General features: G+C 40.1%; 1 protein-coding gene across 1 annotated transcript in view; it reads right to left on the bottom strand.

Annotated features, from left to right (window-relative positions):
* ARHGEF37 (Rho guanine nucleotide exchange factor 37) overlaps positions 1 to 24,028 on the bottom strand; it is a 94,778-nt gene extending 70,750 nt beyond the window's left edge. Inside the window, exons 1-3 of the mRNA XM_043985548.1 lie at positions 23,865 to 24,028; positions 16,606 to 16,708; positions 4,434 to 4,645 (exon numbers count right to left, since the gene is read on the bottom strand). Coding sequence (XP_043841483.1) covers positions 4,434 to 4,634 — 201 coding nt within the window. The 5' untranslated portion in view covers positions 4,635 to 4,645; positions 16,606 to 16,708; positions 23,865 to 24,028. The remainder of the gene's footprint in view (positions 1 to 4,433; positions 4,646 to 16,605; positions 16,709 to 23,864) is intronic.
* Positions 24,029 to 24,341: the final 313 nt, after the last annotated feature.

The raw sequence follows: 24,341 nt of genomic DNA, 5'->3' as shown, positions 1-24,341 counted from the left end.
TCTTAGCTCCAAAACCCACTTATAAAGCCTTCTGCAAATCTTAAAGTGCTGGTTATTATTATTATCAATGTATCAGTGATATGGCTGTACATGATTTAGCCATTCTGGAAAGCATTCTGGAAAGTCATTAAACTTTGATCCCATGATATCACTATTTCGCCTACACCTCAAAGAAAACAAAGGAAAAGGAAAAAGATCCTTATATGCAAAAATATTTATAGCAGCTCCCTTTATTACAGGAAAAAAACCCTGAAAACGAAATGGGCACTCATAAGTTGGAGAACAGCTGAACAAATTATGAGACATGAATGTAAAAGAATATTATTTCACCTTAAGAAGTTACAAAATGGGGCAGCTAGGTGGCACAGTGGATAGAGCATTGGCCTTGGAGTCAGGAGGACCCGAATTCAAATCCAGCCTCAGACACTTAACACTTACTAGCTGTGGGACCCTGGGCAAGTCACTTAACCCCAATTGCCTCACTAAAAAATAAAAGAAAAAAAATTAAAAAAAAAAAAAAGAAGTTACAAAACAGCTGGAGCAGCCATTATCCACCTTCAATCAGCTTTACCCAGACCAAGAAGACATCAAAGAACCCGGAGTCTTTGGCCAGAAAACATCAGCTTGCAGACAACCAGGGACTATTCTGAGGAGAGACAATGAAGCCAGAGAGAATGGCCTCTGGGACCCAGAGACCCTCATCCCAGGAGTTGGTGACATTCAAGGATGTGGCTGTGGATTTCACCCAGGAGGAGTGGTGCCTTTTGGACCATTCTCAGAGAGAATCATGCTGGAGAATGTCCAGAACCTGCTCTCTGTGGGAATTCCAGTCTCTAGAGAAGATATGAGCTCCCCTTTCCAGGAAGGTCCATGGGGCTTCCGTCCAGAAAGGCATGATCAAAAAAAGAGTGTGGACAGCATTTTTCAAGAAATTATCAAGCAAAACTACCTTGACATCCTAGAACCTGAAGATAAAATAGTTGTTGAAGAATCTACTGATCCCATCCTGAATTAGATCCCAGAATTGAAACTCCAAGCAATATTGTAGACAATGAAGTACTATGAATGCTAAACACCTAAACCAAATTGTATAACATCTAAATACTTAGAAGAGAAGTTGAGGGAGTTACAGTTAGAAATGGAGAGTAAAACTATAGTAGTGGGGGAACCTCATGCTCTCCCTCTAAAAATTAGATAAATGTAACTACAAAATAAACAAGAAAGAAGTTAAGGAAGTGAATAGAATTTTAGAAAAGTTAGATATGCTAGACCTCTGGAGAAAAATGAATGAGGATACAAAGGGAATATACCTTTTCTCAGTGGTACATGAAATCTATACAAAAATTGATCATGAATTAGGGTATTAAAAAAAGCTTACCATCAAATACAGAAAGGAAATAATATTAAATGCATTCTTCTCAGGTCATGATGCAATAAAAATAACATGTAATAAAGGGCTTTGGAGGGGGCAGCTAGGTGGCTCATTGGGTAGGGCACCGGCCCTGGATTCAGGAGGGCCTGGGTTTGGATCTGGCCTCAGATACAATTAAAGCAGCGACACTCAGACACGTGACACTTGCTAGCTGTGTGACCCTTGGCAATTTAGTTAACCCTCATTGTCCCCCCCCACAAAATAAATAAATGAATGAATAAATAAATAAAGGCTTTGGAAAGAGATTTTTAAAAAAAGTTACAAAACGGATGGTTTCAGAGACATGAGAAGACTTGAATGAACTGATAGAGTGAAGTGAGCATAACCAGGAGAGTAATTTATGAGTATTATAGAGAAAAATAACTTTGAAAGACTTAAGAAGTCTAATCAATGCAACGGTCTTCAGTTTTGAGAGCTGCAGTTTAAAGATACTGAAAAGCTGTTGTGTCTGGAGGGCTGTGAAACGGATAGTGAAAGACCTGGAGTCTACATTTCAGGGCAATCGGTTAAAGGAACTGAATATGTTTACCTTGGAGAAGAAAAGACTTGGAGAGGAGAGGGGAGCCATGATGGCTGTCTTCAACTATTTGAAGAGCGGTCATGTGGAGGAAGGACTGGACTTGCTCCATTTGGCTCAAGCACAAAACCAGGAACAAGTGGAAGTTACAAAGAGGCAAATTTAAGTTTGAGGTCATGATAAACTACCCAACAATCAGAGCTCTCCGAAAGTGGATGGGTTGGACCTTCAGAGGTGGAAAGTTCTCCCTCCCAGAACAGTCTTCAAGCAGAAGCCAGACAACCAGTTGCCAGGTATATTATAGTTGGAATTCCTTTCATGCATAGGTTAGACTAGGTGGTTACTAAATTCTGTGATTTTGAAGAATGGGCCACCACAGAAGATAATAGCAAATAATAATAATAATAATAACTAACTTCTACACATAATATGTTGAGGTCTGCAAAGCACATTTACAAATTGTTTTCATTGGGACACTCCTCACAACAATCTTGTGGGGGAACTGCTAAAGGTGTTATTATCCCCATGTGACAGATGAGAAAATTAAAGCTCAGAGACGTTCATTGGCTTACCCATCATCACATAACTAGTAAGTATCAGAGGCGGGATTATACACCCAGGTTTCATTAAACTAAATGGTGCTGCTGCTAATAGTCGTTAAGTTTCTTATCACTGGAAATTTTGAAAAGAAAGCATCATTGAGCCTGTACTTCTCCCCAAAGAAGGAATGACAGAGAGGGGATTCCTGCCTTAGGATAGAGGTTAGACTAGACCTCCAACTCTAAATGTCCATGGCAGTTAGTGGGGACCAGAGTCTTTTTCCTAAAGCCAGGGGCCAAGATGGACAAATCTCACTTCATACCCCTCAGGCAGGCTTCAGGCAGGAAGGGTCAGGAATCAAACTAGATCAGATTGCTCTTTGGCATGGACCTTGTCGAGCAGGCAAGGACTCCCCAACCTCTTGGGAAGAGGGAGTGAGCCACAATGACCCCTAAAAACAATCATAAAATTTAGAACTAGAGGGAACCTCAGAGATCATCTGGATCAATTTCCAAATTTTATTTTCCTTTTTTTCCTTTGACGTTATTTCCCTTTTTTTTAAACAAACAAAAATTTACTAATAATGTGTTGATACAACTTCCCAACAAAATAAACAGCCAAACAAATCCCCTACAAAGTACATTTCCCCATAACAAAATTGTTTATAAATTGTTAACAAAAAGAGGGAGGATGTCTTTGGGTTCTGATAGCACATTAACAGTCTAGTGTATTGACCAGAATTTGGTTGCTTCTTTGCCTTTCTTTGTAAGCCCAACTCTTAACAGTGTCTGGCACAAAAAAAGGGGCACTCAACAGATACTAATTGACCAATGGATTTAATTTGTATTTTGTTCAGATTTTGCACCTTTTGATTCTATCTTGACCTCCCACATTTCTCTGAATTCTTAATTTCCACATTCTGTTACATTCATATGCCACAATTTGTTCAGCCATTCCCCAATTGTTGGGTACACTTTCCTCAATTCCTCCCCTCAACCCCCCACCCCCTTCCCCCCACCAGCTCTTTGTAATCACAGATAATGCTGTTTTGAACATTTTGTTTAATGTGGTCCTTTTTCCCCCCAGAGGCAACACAGCATAGTAGATACAGTGTTAACCTCAGAATCAGGAAGAATTGAATTCAAATTCCCATCTCTTATGGGCTGGGTGACCTTGAGCACTAAATCTCTCCAAACCTGTTTCCTCATCTGTAAAATAGAGATAACCTGTAGTCTCTAACTTACAGGGATATTTTGAGACTCAAATGAAACAATGCTTGTAGAGTACTTCATACAAGGTAAAGTGCTATATAAATGTAAATTGCTATGATGATTATTATTGCTGCCAAATAATCTCCTTGGATATAGTCCCAGTCATAAATTACCTTGCTCAAAGTATTTCTAGATGAGACCCAGAGAGAGTATGTAATTTGCTCATAATTACATAAGTTATAAATAGCAGAGCTAAGCAAGAAAGCAGGGATTCCCAGGACTCAAGAGAATAAGGACAAGACTCAGTTGCTTTTATGACCTGCCTTAATTTGCCTGTTCTAAATTTGGGGATAGACCTGGACCTTAGGAGTAGTTGGTGATCTTCTCTCAGGGAATGAAGATTTCATTCCCTCTACTCTTGGAAGGTCAGTAAGGGCTGAAGTACAGTGCTAAAACTCTATGGTGATGGGGGCAGCTAGGTGGCACAGTGGAAAGAGCACTGACCCTGGATTCAGTAGGACCTGAGTTCAAATCCGACCTCAGACATTTGACACTTACTAGGTGTGTGACCCTGGACAAATCACTTAACCCCCATTGCCCTGCAAAAAAACAAAACAAAACAAAACAAAACTCTATGGTGTTTCCCCTCAATGTAACCAAGAGCATTGGATGCTGGTCTGGGCACTAAGATGTCTCTATCAGCAGAAATGGTCATCTTCTACATGCACGTTACCTCATGTAGTTGGCTCCGGATGTCAGAGGCACAAAGCTGAAGACTGTGCACATACTTGGCCTCTGTGCTGACCAGCTCCTTTGCTGCAAGTCTCTGATTCAGTTTCATTTTTTCAAGGATCCTAATTGCTTCATCCCCTTGAATTTCATCCCCTGAGCTCTCCTCAGGAGAGGGAGGCTCACCTTTCTGGTAACTGGCCATGGCAGGAAGACCTAAGAAATGAAAAAGTCAAGCATCAGTGAATCAAGCCACAAGTAATTATTAAGTGTCTACTATGCACTGGCCTAGACAAAAGTGATATAATCCCTGCCTGCAAGAAGGTTACATTCTATTGGTTGAAACAACATGTACATACATTAAGAAGATAGAAAATAAATACAAAATAAATTCAAGGCAATTTTTTTTTCTGGACATAGACGAAGACCCACGTATGTAGGTGACTCTTGAAGGAATCTCAAGCAATATAAAACGTGGAAGTTAATGAGTTCATTCTAAGGAAGAGAAACAGCTTGTACAAAGGCAGGAAGATGGAAGGGAGAATGTTATGAAGAATATTCAAGGCCAGTTGGACTGGAACTGAGAGAGCAAAAGTTCAGTCGTGACTGACTCTGGGACCCCATTTGGTGTTTTCTTGACAGAGATACTATAATGGTTTGCCATTTCCTTCTGTACAAAAAATTAATTATTCATAACTATAACTAACCTGGAAACATTATATATAATTGGATTTATGAAAAATTATGATTATATGAAAAATGATAAATTTAGAAAAATTATAATTGGGCTGTAAGTCCCTTTGTGGTCGCCATTAAAATGTAAAATATTTTTGTTAACTAGGGCTAATTTGGGGAGCTAATCTGACTGGGGTACTTATTCTGGGATTGTTGACTTGCTGGCTATCTGACTGCGTTTAATTTAATATGGGCCGTTTATAAAGTTCCACCACACTGCTCCACTCCCAAATTGATAAGCACAGGATTAAGAAGCCTCTTAACTAAATAATCAAAGCAGAGTTTATTTATGAGATACTATTTCAAATTAGGAATACAGGGAAATATAGTACAATCTGACTGCTTTCCTTCGGTCTCTTTCCACTGTGTCTCTTTCCCACCTGCTGCTCCTCGAACTTCTTGAATACAATAAGGGCCTTAGCCGCCTCCGGTCTCAGGGCACATTACACTTTCCCTGGTTTGTATTAAGGCCTGTAACCTTGTCAGCCCTGTCTCTCCTTTTCCGAACCGAACTCTCCTCCATCCTTGTCCGAGCTCCCCTCTAGTCACACCCTCTTTCCTTCTTCAATCTTGTCTATCTAGTCTATCCTCCTCTAGTCAGCCCCTTTCCTTAATCTTGTCTCTCTATCTAGTCTGTCCTCGCTCCTACTTTCAGTCTGTCCTCCCTCCTGTCTCACTCCCAGGTCTATATATATACACCTTTTCTTCTCTCCACTCAAATCTCGGGGCTTCCTTCGCCCCCACAGACCAAGCTAATCCGCCAGGCAGAGCTGCAGCTTGTGGGGGGGGGGCGGTGTGTGCTCTCGAGCCTCATGCCTCAGCACAGGCCATCCGGGATCCTTCAGATAGCTCTGCTCAGGTCGGAGGGAGCTGGGGGCTTTTTCCCCCCAAGCTGTCTGACCTGGCATCTTGTATATCCCAAGGGGGTTTTTCGCTCTGCTGAAGCTGAGGAGGAGGGAGAAAGACCCTGAGGGCCTAAGGCTTTCTAATCTCAGCCTGAAGGTAGGGTCCCCAAATCAAAATAAACTTCCACACTTCTCTAGCTTATTTTATGGATGAGGAAACTGAGGCAAACAGGGTTAAGTGACTTGCCCAGGGTCATACAGCTAGGGTCTGAGATTAGATTTTAACTCAGGTCTTCCTGACTCCAAGGCCAGAACTCCATCCATTGTGCCACCTAGTTGCCTGCAGAAGGAGAGTAAGGCATTTTTCCAGTAAGGCTAGAGAAGTAGTTTGGAGCTAAATTGTGAAGGACTTATGCCAAACAGAAGACTGTGTATTTGATACTAGAGGTAATAGGGAACCACTGAAGTTTTTTTGTTTTTGTTTTTTGTCATCATTGTTGTTGTTTTTTTACCACTGAAGTTTACTGATCAAGGCTGTGACATGATCAGACCTGTGCTTTAGGACTATCACTGGAGGTTGTATGAAGGATGAAAAGATATAGGGTAACAGTTTGAGGGCACTCAAGAATCAAGGAAAGGTACTTAAGGTTTAGGGAAACCTGGGCATGTCTATAGGAAGTAGGGAATACACCTATACATGTAGATATTGAAGATTAGAGAGAAAGGAAATACGTTAGAGAAATCTGCTAAAGAGTAGGCAGGAGGGGAGATCAAAGGTGGAAGTAGAGGAGTAGCCCTTGGTGAGAAGAGCCACCTCTTCATCAAGGACTGAGGTAAAGGAGGAGAAAATGGTTAGGGGGAGTGATATAAAGGCATTCTGAGATATAAAGAAGGGGAACAGCTAGGTGGTACAGTGGATAAAGCACCGGCCCTGGATTTAGGAGGACCCGAGTTCAAATCCGACCTCAGACACTTGACACTTACTAGCTGTGTGACTCTGGGCAAGTCACTTAACCCTCATTGACCCGCAAAAAAATAGATAGATAGAAAAAAAGATATTAAAAATAAAACCAAAAAGTGTCATGAATCCATACCTGGAATAGTGTGTTATTGTGGCTATGGCATGTAACGAAATAATATCTAGGCATATTTTGGAGATATTGTGAGTTCAGTTGTAGGCCACTGCAATAAAACAAATATTGCAATAAAGTGAGATGTAAAGAACGGGAAAGGAAGGAGCTCTGGGTTAACGGCCTCTGTATTTTCTCAATAAATAATAAGAGCTGGAATTTTACCTATCCCTTTTTCTTGTTTTGTTTTGTTTTGTTGCTGGGCAATGAGGTTTAAGTGACTTGACCAGGGTCACACAGCTAGTAACTGTCAAGTGTCTGAGGCCGGATTTGAACTCAGGTCCTCCTGAATCCAGGGCTGGTGCTTTATGCATTGTACCACGAGCTGCTCCCCCCTCCCCACCCTTTTCACTTAACATAATCATAGGAGGCTCAGACACCTCGAATTGAACAACGAACAGTATAAACTAGGTATTTAAGAGTGTTCTTAATATTCCATCATAATGTATGAATAAGTGAATGAATTTAAGAGGATTGAAGGGTTTGGGCCATTGGATGAAGACATATGACAGCATATAGGAAACATCTTCTGATTGTTCAAAAGATTGAGACACAAATCCTAGGCCTATATATAAAAACATCCAGTTGTGGAGGTCACCAAGTTTCTAAACTGAAGATCAGAGAGTTGAAGTCCAACTCCTGAGAGGGAATGACTAGATTCTTAACCTGGTATGACACAGTTAGCACTAGGTAACAATCAGATTGTGAGATTTGGCAATGAAATCATTGGTGATCTTATGACTCACTTAAACTCCTCCTTCCAGTATCATCACAGATTTATTATATAAACAACCTTTTCTAAATTCTCATCTTTTGTAGAGCACCAGACCACCCTTTGCTAACAAATACTCCATCCTCTAAGTTTTCCCAACACTGCTTTTTCGTAGTTCTCCTCCTGCATTGACAACTCCTCAGTTCCCTTTACTGAATCATCATTCACACTCTTCCCTCAATTGTGAGTATACCCAAGGGCTCTGTCCAATGTTCTCTTTTCCCTCTACATTCTCACTTGGTGATCTCATACATTCCCAATTATCTTAACACACATGATTATTCAATCTATATATCCAGCATTAGTCACTCTCTTAAGCTACAGCCCCATATCATGAACTACCTATTGGACATTACATATCCTGTGGGAATCTCAAACCCACACGCCCCCAAAGAGAATTCATTATCTTTCCCCCAAAACCCATCTCTTTTTCTGAACTTCCTCCTTACTGATTCAGACTCCACTACCCTTCCAGAAATTAATGTTGCACTTCTCCCCCTCCCCCCATCTTCAACTCCACCCTTACTCCCCCTACATAAGCCAACTAGCTAAATCTTGTCATTTCTAACTACGGGACATCTCTAGCATGGGTCTCTTTTCTCTACTCCCAGTTACTTACTAAGTACAGGCCCTCATCACCTCTTAAATTAACTATTACAAAAGCTTCTGAATTGATCTCCCTGCCTCAAGTTTCTTCTCACTCCAATCCATCTTCTCCAGAGGTGCCAAAGTGATTTTCCCGAAATACAGGTCTGAACATGCACTATTCTCCTTTTCATTAAGTTTCTTCTCACTCTATCTCTAAGATTAAATATAACATCTACTGTTTGGCATCTGAAGCTTACTGGGGCTTCCTATATTTCTAGTCTTTTTTTTTTTTTTTTGGTGAGGCAATTGGGGTTAAGTGACTTGCCCAGGGTCACACAGCTAGTAATTGTTAAGTGTCTGAGGCTGGATTTGAACTCAGGTCCTCCTGAATCCAGGGCCGGTCCTCTATTCACTGCGCCACCTAGCTGCCCCTATTTCTAGTCTTCTTATCCATTACTCCCTTCTCCCTCTTCTGTGGTTCAGCACTACTGGCCCACCAGGACCTTAATGTCTGCCACATCCATGCCTTTGCATTGGCTATCCTCTATGTCTGGAATGTTCTCCCTCCTCACCTCTGCCTCTTCAAATCCATGGTTTTCTTTAAGATAGTTCATTTTGGAGAGAAATCTGGAATCTTGCCCAGAGAGTTATTAAACTGCCTATACCCTTTGATCTAGCAATATCACTGTTAGGTCTGTTTCCAAAGATGATTAGGAAAAAAGGAAAAGAACCTCTATGTCCTAAGATATTTATAGCAGCTCTCTTTGTGGTGGCAAAGAACTGGAAACTGAGGAGATGCCCATCAACAGGGGAATGGCTAGACAAGTCGAGGTATATGATTGTGATGGAATGCTACTGTGCTATAAGAAATGATGAGCTCAATGATCTTAGAAAAATATGAATAGACTTGAACAAATAATGAAGAGTGAAATGAACAGAACCAAGAGAACATTATGTATAGTAACAGCAATAGTGATGTAAGAATAGCATTGAGTGAATAACATTTTGGCTATTATAAATACCCAAATCAACTACAAAGGACCTGTGAAGGAAGAAACTATCTGCATCCAGAGAAAGAACTAATAAATAGGAGTTATGTATAGAATGGTTTTACATATATACATATTTGTGTCTAAAGGGAGCTGTCTCTAGGGCAGGGAAGGGAGGGAGGAAAAAAAGAAAAAAAGAAAAAATTATATATGACCTTATTATGTATTCAAAAGGAATACTAATAGATTTGCAGTTTCATGTGCAATCATTTTAAAAATTTTACTATATTATTGAAAGGCCTGTTTTATTCCACAAATTAAAAAATTAATTTAAAAATAAAATAAAAAAGACTCAGTACAAATGCCACCCTCTACAGTGGGCTTTCCCCATCCCACCCCCAGTTTCTAGCACTTTCTTCTTTAAGATTACCTTGGATATCTACTTTCTATGTATTTTATAAATATTCTGTGTGTGTGTGCGCACACACGCATGTGCGTATACATGCACATACACACACTTTTTCTTCCTCATTATAACATAAGCTCCTTGAGAGGGGCTTTCTTCATTTTTTCTTTTTATCCCCAGAGTTTAACATAGTGCTGGGGCAGCTAGGTGGCCCAGTAGATAAGAGTACCAGCCCTGGAGTCAGGAGTACCTGAGTTCAAATCCAGCCTCAGACACTTAACACTAACTAGCTATGTGACCCTGGGCAAGTCACTTAACCCCAATTGCCTCACTAAAAAAAAAAAAAAAACTAAAAAAACCATAGTGCCTGGGACAGAGTAAGGCTTAATAAATGCTTGTTGAAAAAACAAAGAAAACAAAACAAAAAATAAATGCTTCTTGAATGATTGATCGAGTATAAATATCTTCAAGGCTTCAGACAACATCTCAAGGAATCATGGGATCTCAGGCCTGAAAGGTACCTTTGAGGGGAGGGTAGTTAGTCCAAACTCTGATCATGTAAATCCCTTCTACGAAATTTCCAGCAAGTTCAAAAGAAGTCGAAATATTCTGTTTGTAAGAAAAACTATTGAACATTAAAAGACTGTCAGATCATTCAGACAACAGAAAGAATTTTTTGGCTCACGTCTAAGCTATGGTCAATAGACAATAGCAGGGTTTGCTTAGCTGAGGCCCAAATTCCATCCTTTGATCATTGCCTAGACTAGGGGCAGATGAAGTTTCAGTCCCAGTTTCCAAGTCTATATCCCTAGACCAGTGGAGGTTATTTGTTCTAGGCTATAGCAATCTCCTGCTCTTACCTTCCTCCAACTTCCAAAGATTCCTGGTTTCTAGGTGAAGGTCCTCACCTTGACTGACACAGAACCCAACACCTGCTTCCATATCCCTAGTGAACAGTCTTGTACATTGCTGTGACCAAAATCATCCAGAAATTGAGAATGATACTCTCTACTTGTTGAATCTTTAAATAATTGTCCTAAGCCCTAGGCCTGTGTTCATCAAAGCCTTTCCAGCTTGCTAGGCCAGGGCTGACCAGGGCATCTGCTCTACTCCACTGGCTTTGTTTTCAGAACCCAATGTATTATCTCCATGCCCTGGTGGGAAAGTGGAAGCTACTTTTACCACACCCTGAAAATAGGGTACCAACCTTGGGTAGCGAAAGAAGTAGAGTGATTCAGTGGAATAAGTACTGGATTTGGAGTCAGAGGGTCTGGGTTCAAATCCCACCTTTGAGATTTATTACCTGTAGGATTCTGGGAAACTTACTTATCCTTAATGGGCACTGGTTTCTTCATATGTAAAATGAAGAGACTAGCGTCCCTTTGAGCTCTAGATCTGTGATTGGTAAAGAGAGAAAAAGTGCCCATACAGGTTGTCACCACCAGTCAGTCTGGTCTTATTTGATTCCTGACCAATCCCCACACCCTACTTCCTGAATATTGCCTGGGATTTGACTATAGATGTCTCCCCATTTCTGGTATGTGGCCCTACCCTGAATTGGTAGCAAAAGCTTGCCTGTCTATTCATTACCTGACTGTAAGAGAACACAGATCCCACCTAATCAGAATTTATGATGATTCAACATAACTCTGCTTATAAATTAGATAAGACAGTTGTAATTAGCAAGATACATGCTTCTTTACATCCAAATAACTGATATAAAATAAAGTTCGTTTTCTCCCTGAAAGCAAGGCAGGGAAAGTCTGAATCAATAAAACCTAGCCATTAGTCCTAAAGTATGTGGAATTGATTAAATTATATTCATTCAATTCATTTTGGATTTTTTTCCATTTTTAAAATTGAGAACTTAACAAGCACCAACTAAAATGAGCGCTTTCATATACACAATAACACAGGATTATACACGAAACTGTAAGCCTCTGTCATTTACTTTTCAAGTCTCATTCATTCAATTTAACAAATAAGAGGAATTTTTATTAAGCACCTATTCCCTACAAAGAGCACAATGCTCTGAACTAGGTCATATACCAAGATGAAATATGACAGCTTATGGCCTCAAGGTAAACAAATATTTACCAAGGTCTGGGTCCACCTGCTATACTAAAGAATAGCATGACTAAGACTTGAGAAGCCTAGTTCTCAGAAGGTTCTAGTTCATAGCCTTTGAGCTAGGATAAATTATTCGATTTCTCTACAAGCCTCAATTTCCTCCTTTAAGAAATCATAGAAATTGAGAGGGGGAAGTGATCTTAGCAACCACTGAGTTTCATTCATGGGGCAGCTAGGTAACTCAGTGGATGGATTCAGGACCTGGAATGAGGAAGACCTGAGTTCAAATGCAATCTCACACATTTCCTAGCTGTGTGACCCTGGGCAAATCAGTTAACCTGTATCTGCCCAAGTTCCCTCATCTGGGCATAATAATACTTTTTTTTTTAAATAAAAAAGGCACAATATTAACACCTTTCTCCCAGGGTTGTTATGAGAATGAAATGAGATATTTGTAATCCCCACTACAAAATATCATGTAGCCTTTGTTTGAAGATTTCCAATGAAGGAAAACTCACTTCTTATAGAGGCATCCTTTTCAACTTTTGGACAACTCTCCTCATTAAAGAAGTTATTCCTGACATTTGGTCTAAATTGGCTTGGGGGGGGGGGGACAATGAGGGTTAAGTGACTTGCCCAGGGTCACACAGCTAGTAAGTGTCAAGTGTCTGAGGCAGGATTTGAACTCAGGTCCTCCTGAATCCAGGGCTGGTGCTTTATCCACCGCGCCACCTAGCTGCCCCCTAAATTAGCTTCTTTGCAATTTCCACCCATCGCTCCTAGTTCTGCCCTCTGGGACCAAATGGAATAAGTTTCACCCCTCTTCCACATGGCAGCCTCTCAACTGCTTGGGAGCAGCCATCATGTTCTTCCCACCCCCCTCACCCAGTCTCTTCCCCAGGCTAAACATGCCCAGTTTGTTCACAGGATCCCCATATGGCACAGACTCAAGGCCTTTCATAATCCTGGCTGCCCTCCTCTGCATTCTCTCAAGCTTATCAATGTCCTTCTAAAATCGTGAGCCCAATTATGCCTTATGTCTTCTCTGGCTGCAACATTGCATGAATAGATATGGTTTATGAAAACACACTGGATAAACAGTAAAGCACTTTAAACAGTGTAAGGGATTGAGACATTTATTCAGTATTTCACTAATCCATCCCCTGATTTCTAATGCAGACAAAGCCAAGTTCAGTCAGAGCAATCTTGGCATCTTTCCCGTTACATTCCCTGGCCTGGCAAGGCTTCTCTCAGAAAAACAAAACAAAAATCCTTCTCCCAAAACACAGTATATTGAAGTAAGTCAGCTATGGGCCAGCTCACTGACTCCCTACTTTGTGCTAACTTATCCAAACAGAGGTGTTAACATTCCCCTATAATTCCCTTAGACCTGGATCTCAGTCTACCAACCACACATCACTAAGAACACCAAAAGATAATAACTATCCCCCAAAAGAACTTGGACTTTTCAGAGTAATAAAGGGCTCCTTCTGATCTGCATAAAAAACATCCTGAAATGTCAACATGTTGGATGTGTAACTGGTTTTTTGTTTGTTTGGGTTTTTTTTGCAGGGCAATGGGGTTCCAGGGTCACACAGCCAGTAAGTTTCAAGTGTCTAAGGTCAGATTTGAACTCAGGAACTCCTGAATCCAGGGCCAGTGCTTTATCTACTGCGCCGCCTAGCCACCCCCAGACCTGTAACTGTTAAAGAGAGAAAATAATTCTAACTGCACTTATCAAAGGTGTATTAAAGGCCTGCTGTGAACAAGACACTGTACTAATGGGCAAGAATACAAAGATGGAAAAAAAATGACAATGCTCCTGCCCTCAAGGAGCCTATAGTCTACTTGGAGAGAAATACAGATGCATGAAATATAAGGTGGCATGAAGAAGAGGAGGAGAACAGATCGAAATAGTGCACTAGGAAAATTGTAGGTTGGAAAGGATGCTTTTAGCTGGGAAGAGAACTGGGGTATAATACGGTTAAGGAAAGCTTCACGGAGAAGGTGGTACCTGAGCTGAGCTTGCAGGAATTATGACAAGTAGAAATGAGAAGAATCTAGCAGTCCAGTTTTACTGGTAAATAGAACATGGAAAGGGGAATAATGATTTTTTGTTTGTTTGTTTTTTGCAGGGCAATGAGGGTTAAGTGACTTGCCCAGGGTCACACAGGTCCTCCTGAATCCAAGGTCAGTGTTTTATCCACTGCACCACCTAGCTGCCCCAGGAATAATGCTTTAAAGTTTTGATCAGCTAAGCTCAATCTTGGGGTCATGTTTTACAAATACTTTCTTCGGTTATTCCCCCACTCAGGATGTCCCTTTGGAACATCACACTTTAGGTCTTTACAGAAGAGATACAAACTCTCATCTTCCATGTAAATACTCTGGCTAAGAAGACATCAAACGAAGCACAGAAAATGTAATGCGGGGCAGCTAGGTAGCACAGTGGATAGAGCACTGGCCCTGGAGTCAGGAGGACATGAGTTCAAATCTGGCCTCAAGACACTTGACACTTACTAGCTGTATGACCCTGGGCAAGTTACTTAACCCCAATTGCCTCGCCAAAAAAAAAAATTTTAATGTAATGCTACTTTTGGTAGTGCCTCCCCCATAAAGAAGAAATCATTTGGGCTTGCCAGGGAACCAAATAATTCACTCCTAGAATGAGTCCCACTCACCTCACCCCAGGAATCTAAACAGTCCTCAAGACTTACAGTACCACTAAATGGCTGAAGCTCCCCTACAAAGAGGAAGCACTTGGGGGTTACAAAAAAAGTTAACTCCTTTTCTCTCAGACCAGCACAGTCCTTATAACTCACAGTACTAGTAAAGTACAAGTTCTGAGTTTGTTCCTCCTTGATTATTCAAGTTTGGTCCCAGAACTACTCCATTCAATCCAAGAGTCTGGCATTGTTCAGGAGCTACTCCTGTGTATATAATAATATATAACATATAATAAGACAAGAGTCTTATTCCTGAAACCCCTCTCCTCATTCTCTGAGCTCCTTTCCTGCTCTGCTACTGCTATCATCTCTGGACTGAGGTATCCTAGGGGACCTTCTGGGATGCAGAGACCCCTTTTGCCCAACCCATAGGGCCCCATCCACCCTCTTCATTTCCCTCTAGTACTAACTTTAAGGGCATTCTAAGTATATTTGCAGCAGGTGTTCACTTCATCATCAATAAGGTATTGATGGCAATAAGTATCCAGGAATTTAATCAACAAGATGGGACCAATTTAGATATACCCTAAAACAAGATCAAAGTATTAACTTTTCAAGGGAATTTCATACCTTGTTAAAGAGATGTTTTTGAAACCATTATCAGTTGGTTAATTTTTTTTTTTTTTAGTGAGGCAATTGGGGTTAAGTGACTTGCCCAGGGTCACACAGCTAGTAAGTGTTAAGTGTCTGAGGTCAGATTTGAACTCAGGTCCTCCTGACTCCAGGGCTGGTGCTCTATCCACTGCGCCACCTAGCTGCCCCCAGTTGGTTAATTTTTAAAAATTGAGAGAATTTGGAGGCACAACCTCTATATATGAAATAAAACTAAAAAGGTAGATCAGAGCCAGATTGTAGAGAGAGGACTTTAAATGTCTGGAGTTCATGTTTTCTTGTATAAGGAAATAGAGACCCAATGAAAATATGAGAAGAGGTTGTTGTCGCTGCTGTTTCAGTCACGTCCAACTCCCCTTGACCCCATTTAGGGTTTTCTTGGTGGAAGTGCTGAAGTAGTTTGCCATTTCCTTCTCCAGATCATTTGACAGATTAAGCAAACTGGATTAAGTGACTTTCCCAGGGTCACACAGCTAGTAAATGTTTGAGGTCACACTTGAATTCAGTTTCTCCTGATTCTAGGGCCTGTGTTTTATCTATTGAGAGCATGGTCAGTCTAGGGTATCAGGATGATTATTTTGGCAACTCAAAGCCTGTGAGATGTGTTATTATTATCCCAGTTTTACAGATAAAGAAACTTCAACTGAGGGAGATTAAGTGATATACCAAGAGTCACACAGCTAGTTAGAGTATGAGGTCACGTTCAAACTCAGGTTTTCCTGACCCCAAACCCAGTACCCTAACTATCCACTATGTATTACATAAGTGCATTAGTGGGTCCCATAGGAAAGTAGAACTAGCAAGAACTAGTTAAAAGAGGGAAGATTGGAAGAAGGAAGAACAGCCAAAATTAATGGGATTTGGCTGAAGAAGTTTTGTTTTGTTTTGTTTTGTTTTGTTTTGTTTTTAATTTTTTGCGGGGCAATGGGGGTTGTGACTTGCCCAGGGTCACACAGCTAGTAAGTGTCAAGTGTCTGAGGCCGGATTTGAACTCAGGAACTCCTGAATCCAGGGCCAGTGCTTTATCCACTGCGCCACCTAGCTGCCCCTGAAGAAGTTTTTAAGAGGAAAACATATCCTGAACATATATTAGCAATTAAGAGGACAATTGGAATGTATAATTAAAAAATTAAAATCTAGAACATCAGCAAAGTAATAAACCCCCAAATTTAATTAAAACTGAGTTGTTGGAGAGGGGAGATTTTTAATCAGGCTTGGGATTTCAGCAGGATAGACAACAGCAGGGAGGGATCCCATCCATCAAAGCAAATCACTTGTCTTTGTTATTGTCTTGGAGAGCTACCTTAGACACTCAGTGGTTAAATGACACGCCCAACATCACATAGTCAGTGTATGTCTGGGATCCAGGTCTTCTTGATTCTTTGGCCTTCTTCACTTTTGAGGAGCTTTAGAAGAAAAGAAAAGAGAAAAAAGATTTTTTTTTAAATGAGAATAAACCAAACTTATAAAATACAGAAGGAAAAGGGAGAAATCACCACAAATAGAGGAAATAAGATGATCAGAAATTAATGTATAGAATTCTATGGCAAAAAAAGTCAAAACTCTAATGTAATGTATGTATATCCACAGGAATGTAAGGTGCCAAAATAATAAATAATCTGATCTTAGGAGAACTTTGGGAAATCATAAAAAAACTTCTAGAGTAAAAACAAATAGCTTCAAGCTCCAAATGGCTTGACAAGTGAATTATATTAAATAATTTAAAATACAAACAAACAACCCAAAACCCTATGCCACAGAAACCTTTTTCAAATAGAAAAAAATAGATAGCATCCCAACCTCCAATGAGACAAATGTGGTCCTCATCCCAAAGTAGAGAACAGTAAAGGGAGGTGGGAGTGGAATTGCAGACCAATTATACTATTGAACAGGGACAAAACAATTACCAAACTCTGGCAAAAAAAACAAATTTATAGTAATTTTTTAAAATTTTGTATTTTTTCCAATCATATGTAAATACATTTTTTTTTTGCAGGGCAATGGGGGTTAAGTGACTTGCCCAGAGTCACACAGATAGTGTCAAGTGTCTGAGGCTGGATTTGAACTCAGGTCCTTCTGAATCCAGGGCCAGTGCTCTATCCACTGCACCACCTAGCTGCCCCCTGTAAATGCATTTTTAACATCTGTTTTTAAAATATTTGAGTTCCAAATTCTCTCTGTCCTTCCTTCCCCCCTCCTCGATAAGGTAAACAATTTGATATAGATTATACATGTAGCTGAATCTGGCCTCAGACACTAGCTTTGTGACTCTGGGCAAGTGACTTAACCTTGTTTGCTTCAGTTCCTCATCTGTCAGATGAGTTGGAGAAGGAAATGGCAAATCACTCCAATATCATTGCCAAGAAAACCCTAAATGGGGTCATAAAGAGTCAAACAGGCTTCTAAACAACAACAGAAGACTGCAGTGTAATACAGCATTCCCTTGTTGGAAGAAACAATGATATAAACAGAGAAGTATGGAAAGATGAATTGATGAAAAGAAATAAACAGAGACAAGAAAACATTTACAACACACAGATACTACTACATCTGTGCAAATGTTAGGAGTAACCACCTCTCAACAGCTGAATCGAATGTTGTGAAATTATAAAGAACAAGCTTGACCCCAGAAAGAGATGAGAAGATGCCTCTCTCCCTGTTGCTGTGCGGAAGGGGAGGGGTCCCTGAGTATAAAAAAATTGCATATATTAGATTTTTTTAAACTTATTGATTGATTTTGCTGATTTTTAAAAAATTATTTGTTAAGCTCCCTGGACCAAGGAGGGGGAGAAAATGAAGAAAATCTGGATGATATAAAAATAAAAGATATCAATAGAAAGGTCTAATTTTTTAAAAAAATACTTAATAGATTGTTGAATTGAATTTGAGACTACTCTAATAGGGTCATGAAGAGTTAGACATGACTAAACAAGAACAAAAATATATGTAGTGATATGACCACACTGTAGTTATATCAGAAATGGAAGAATGGTTTAGTATTTTTGTTTGATTTTTTTTTTTTTTTGGTGAGGCAATTGGGGTTAAGTGACTTGCCCAGGGTCACACAGCTAGTAAGTGTTAAGTGTCTGAGGCCGGAATTGAGCTCAGGTCCTCCTGACTCCAGGGCTGGTGCTCTATCCACTGTGCCACGTAGCTGCCCCGATCAATGGTTTAATATTAGGAAAGTAATTAGCATGATAACTCCTTACTTATAAAAACTTGATTATATCACTAGAAGTAGAAAAAACCTTCCACAAAATACAGTACTCAATTATGTTAAAAATTCTAAAAGGCATAGAAGTGGAGAGACCTTTGCTTTAATATGGCAAAAATATTTATCTATATCTAACCCCAAAAGCAGTTATTTAGATTTTACTTTATGTATAGCACTGTGCCAAGAGATTGGGATACAAATTTGTTATTTAATCTCAAATGGGCCCTCCAGCACTCCTTCTCAGGGAGTTGCTGATAAATGTTTAACAAGCTCTCCCATAAAAGGATACATTTTAAAGTTTAACCTGCTTTACTAACTTTTTCACACCACTTTCTTAAGTCTACACAATCCACAAAACAATAAACCAAGCCCAGATTTGGGGTAATTACTAATTTCTGAGGTGTAAATGCTCACACACTGAAAATTTAACAAAAGAATCCCAGGAAAACAATATTGAAAGATGACAGAACTCAGATCAATGTTGTCCAATCCTTTTAGTCATGTCTGCATCTTCATGATCAGTGAGTGATAAGGGGATGATTAAATATTTTGTGGTAAACTAATGGAATAAAACACCAATTAACTATGACCATAAAAGAGGAGTCATAAATAGGAATAAATGGACAAACCAAGAATCCTAATAGATAGTAAAAGGAATGACTGAAAAGTTACATTTAATGCAATGCAATGTATTTATTGAAATGTAAATATTCACAAAATTTAATCCATTGGACTTATACTTGATATTATTAATAAGAAATCATTATTTCTAAAAAAGAAAAAAGTGAGAACAACCCAGTGGTCAGCAGATGACAGCTACGATAGGAGGCGAATGGCACAAGCAAATTTCCTGAACTCTGGGAGAAGAAATGTCACTGCTTTCACTCTTCCCCAGCACAAGAGGCTAAGAAGAGGATGAATCAACAACAAAAAAAATTTAATCAATAATAACTTACCCCATGCGAGGCGCTGTGCTACCCTCTTAAAATACAACAAAAATTTTGAAAAATAGTCCCTGTCCTCAAGGAGTTTACACAGGGTAGTGGTTTGGGGAGAGGAATTGGAGATGAGGGATACAAAATGCAAACAAAAGTAAATCCAAGGAAATTTGAGGAAGGAGAGAACATTTAAGCATTTGGAAAGGCTTCCTATTGGAAGTGACATTGGAGCTGCATCTTTAAGGAAGTTCAGGATTCTAAGAAGGAAAAGGAAGAAAGAAATATAGGCTTGGGAGGAGAAGGATACCGGTGCAAAGGCAAAAAGGTGGGAGAAGGAATGACAAGTTCCATGAATAACAAGTAAGCCAGTTTGATGGAACGCAAAGATAGCTTTGAGGTTACAGTAGGCCGGAAATGATCTGAAAACCACAGTAGGGAGCAAGAACTGGGTCCCTTTTCCTCTTCCTGGTCCCTTGCTGGAGTGGAAGTAGCAGCCACCAGTCTTCTCAGGAGAGAGGGAGCCAGTAATTCTAGATACTTCTTCCTTGGCCTAGCCTAATCTGCAGAAATCAGAGCCAGAACGTTCTTTGCCACAATGCACTTTTCTTAGGAGTAGAAGGTGGAACTGGACCTAGAGCTTTCCCAGAGAAGGAAAAGTGAGGAGGACCCAATCTACAAGGGAGCAAAAAGCTCTTCGTCATTAAATGGCAATCTTACTCCTCCAGCAAAAAAGGCTTATGAAGCTCTTCATGAGACAACGTACATTATTCCAGTCTATGAGCCTAGCCCGAATACTCCCTTCCAACCAGCTCCCATTTCAGCCCACTGATTGGCTTTTTGGCCCCAGTTAAATTCCTGACCATAACCCATTATAATTCCTTATTTTCCCTAACTTTTATCAAGTGTTGTGTGTGGACCACACCTGCCTTTGTCCCATCAGCACTGGATGAAGAACAGAAAACACAGACAAGGCTCAGGCAGAATGACTTTTTTCAGGGTCTTGCAGCCTGTCAGTGGCAGAACCAGAATTAAGAATCCTAAAATCGGGGCAGCTAGGTGGCACAGTGGATAAAGCACTGGCCCTGGATTCAGGAGTTCCAGAGTTCAAATCTGGCCTCAGACACTTGACACTGGCTGTGTGACCCTGGGCAAGTCACTTAACCCCCATTGCCCTGCAAAAAACAAAAACAAAACAAAACAAAAAAGAGTTCAGAGAGTTTATGAACATGGGCAGAAAAAGAATCCTAAAATCTAAAAGTTGAGATCTTAGAGGGTCTCTAGTTCCATTTATATTGAAATAGGTAGATCAACAACATTCACAATATGCAGTCTGCTCCCTAAAAGCAGCCCATTCCTTTTGGGAGATAGTGTTAAGGAAAAAAAATTTTTTTCTTTTACAGAGCTGAAACCTGTCTCTCCGCTTCTTCTGCCCTACAATCCTCTGCTAGGGCCATGAAAAATAAGCTGACTAGCTTTTCTAGAATATTTTAATGCACAAAGCCATCATAGCCCCTTAGCATCCTCAAGTTTTGTCTTCTCCAGGTGAAGCATCCTCAGTTGTGGTGGCAAAACCACTTGATTTAGAATCCAAGAATCCTGGCATCCAGTCCTCAACTTGACAATTTGGGAACATTATTCATCTCTTGGAGACTCAATTTCTTCAAATTTCTTTACATGAGTGAATTGGACTTGATTATCTCTAAGGTTCCTTCCGATTCTAAATCTATGATATTATGTTCCCATGGTAGGGTTTTTAGTCTCCCCACCATCCTGGTTGTCCCCACTTGGATATGCATCAACCTGTCTTTCCTAAAATATGGCAACCACTTGACACCAACTCTTCTTAAATTAAATCTAGTAACCCTTACACAATAACTCATCATGCTCTCAAGGCTGAAAAGGGCATTAGAGATCACCTAGCTTAATTGCCCAATTTTGCAGATGAGGAAACTAGAGCTAAAAGCAGTGAAGTCACTTGCCCAGGGACATGCAGCTAATGGAAGAATCTGGTGGGTCAGATTGCTAATATTTTTTAAAATGATTTTCCTATATGTCATTTCTCACCCCTCTTCCTCTCTAGTTCTACATGTCCCAAATCAGTCAACATGCAGTATAATGCACTAGACTTCTACCACTGCCTTCCTATGTGACCTTGAAAGTAAGTGAAAAGAGAGTAAAGGGGAGGCTATGAGTATAGACCACTCTTTTAGGAGTTTGGCTAAGAAACTGAGGTGATATACCTGAATAATTTAACCAAGGGGTTCTAACTCTTTTTGTGTGGAAGACTATGGTTCTCATCTCAGAATATATTTAATACATAGGATTACAAAGGAATAATCATATACATATTTTTAAAAAGAAAAGGTTCACAGGTGCCAGATTTAAGAAGATAATAGGGTCTACTGAAGATTTTTTTTTTCAAAGGATGAGGGAGACTTACAAATGTTTGCAACTAACAGGGAAGGAACCGTAGATAAGGAGAGGTTGACTGAGGTTGTAGTCTTTTGGAGAAGAAGGGAAGAGAAAGGGTCAAGGGCATATGTAAAGAGGCTAGCCTTTACTTGCTAATTTATTTTAAATATTTTTATCATCATCATTATTCATATTGTTTTCAATATTAATAGTCATAATTACTCAGTATGTTTCAGTTTACAATGCACTTTCCTTATAGAAAACCTTCGATTCCACCTCCATTTTTGCAGATCATTGAATTCAAGTTCAGAGAGGTTAAGTAATTTATTAGTCCATAGCCATACAGATAATAAGTGTTAAATAAAAAATCAGCAAGTTAATTGTTAGGGCCAAAACTTAAACCCCCAAGGTCTTCTGATTCTGGATCCAGTGTTATTTTTGCTACTCCTGATTGCCTCTAACAGTTTTGAAATACAGTGGAACATCAGAGTTAATACAAAAAGGTCTTCTTCATAGCTTTTAAAATAATTTGGGATGGAGGACATATCAGCATGAATTATGTAAGAGATTCAGAGGAGAAAGAGGGAAAAGATTAATCAGATTTCGCATAAACTATTTTATTATGTTTGATCGTAAAGGAAATAAAACAAAATAGTAACAGAAATTTGCTGTTAGGTAAATAACCTTGGAAGGTTATGACATTGTTGCAAAACCCAACAAAGAAAATCTGGGTTGTAACAAAATCCATGCTAATCTATGTAAAACACTAAATCTTTGTAAACCTCTCAGTGACAAAAACTTCTAGTCTCAAGATGAAGTAAGAAGCTAATAGAAGGGGCAGCTAGGTGGCGCAGTGCATAGAGCACCGGCCCTGGAGTCAGGAGGAACTGAGTTCAAATCCGACCTCAGACACTTAACACTTACTAGCTGTGTGACCCTGGGCAAGTCACTTAACCCCAATTGCCTCACAAAAAAAAAAGAAGCTAATAGAACATTAAATAAGAATGAACTGTATAACTCACATGGACAAACGTCTATAAATGGACATGGGGATGGGTTGCTCAAATTGGTTAGGCATGGATGGTTTGCAATCTGCATTTGGAGACACTTTAATTGTTAAGGGTTTGTGGTAGTAAATATTATGTTGTTTATAACAATGGACTCATTTCCTTCTCCTCATCACAATGCATCTTCAACTGTGTAATCAATAGAAAAATAGGATTCATTTTACAGAGAACCTATTTCATTAAGCAAGGAAGGACCTGTATTTGTGCTATGAGCAATCACAATAATAATAACATAGTAAATTGTAGTCAATCCCTTTCTCACCCATTATCTCATTGGATCCTTAGAACAACCCTGTGGGATAGAGAGTATGTGTGCTTATCTCCATTTTTAAAATGAGGAAAACAAAACTCGGAGATGTCACATGACCTGCCAAATCTCATGGGGTAGGTCGGCAAAATGAGGACTTGGACTCGATTTTCCTGGGGCTCCCCTGTTAAAATGCTTTTATATAAGCTAAAATTTATATAACCTAAAATCACAGAGACGTGCCCCAATTTCTTCCAACCCACAGACCCAGATTTGCTCGGGTGCCAATTAAGAATTGTTATCAGCACATCACCTGCTTTTTAAAGCGCCGAATGTAATTGCCTGAAAAGTTACAGCCCGGATTCAGAACTGAACCATGACTCTTGGCATAGAGAGTTGCTTTTTTATTTTTAAAATTTCTCTGTAAACTTCCAGAGTTTATTCCCAGCCTGACATAGAAACGACGCCCCGCGTAGCCTTGTCGGGCCCAGTTAGTATGGGTCCTGACAAACCATGTCTTTCCTCAATAGGCTGGCTGGCTGAGTGAATGTGGCTCAGCAAGGTGGGCTGTCTTCCCACCAGACTCCTATGGCGACAGGCATCATTCAGCTGTCTCTTCCTAACCAGGCAACCTGTTTGAGATCTCTGACCATTCCTGGCCCTTAGCACTTGTCTTCAACTTACCTCCCAATCCACAGGGAACAGGACTTCTGCAGCCTCCTCCCCTCGGCTCAGGCTGCTCAAGGTAGTCCCTGCCTCAGAAAAAAATTAGTAAGCAATTGACTCTTTCTCCATGGCCAGCCCACGGATCAGGGAAAACCAAACCGGCAGGCGGGACGGGACCTGCCTCCACCGTAACGTGCATGCGCAGGAACAGCCTCAGATCCTTTTGTTGATTGTCATTCAGATTGCTTTTTTTTCCCCCAGGCTGAAAGACTGAATCCTATAGAGTCAGTCCGGTGGCTGACAAAGCAGCCAATTTGGGGCAATTAGCCAGTTGAGGGATCCCGGCTGACTCCGGGTTATTCTGCTCCTTTATCTCATCCACCCACAAGCTCTAATTAAGCTTCATCCCAGGGGGTTCCAGGAAATAAAAAGTCTAACATAGGCTTTAAACCAGGAATTTCTTGATGCTAGCGTTTCTATTTTTAGAACTATACA

Source organism: Dromiciops gliroides, chromosome 2 (genome assembly GCF_019393635.1).
Source record: "Dromiciops gliroides isolate mDroGli1 chromosome 2, mDroGli1.pri, whole genome shotgun sequence".
In the NCBI taxonomy this organism is placed as follows: domain Eukaryota; kingdom Metazoa; phylum Chordata; class Mammalia; order Microbiotheria; family Microbiotheriidae; genus Dromiciops; species Dromiciops gliroides.
This window is presented reverse-complemented; position numbering and strand designations above follow the sequence as displayed.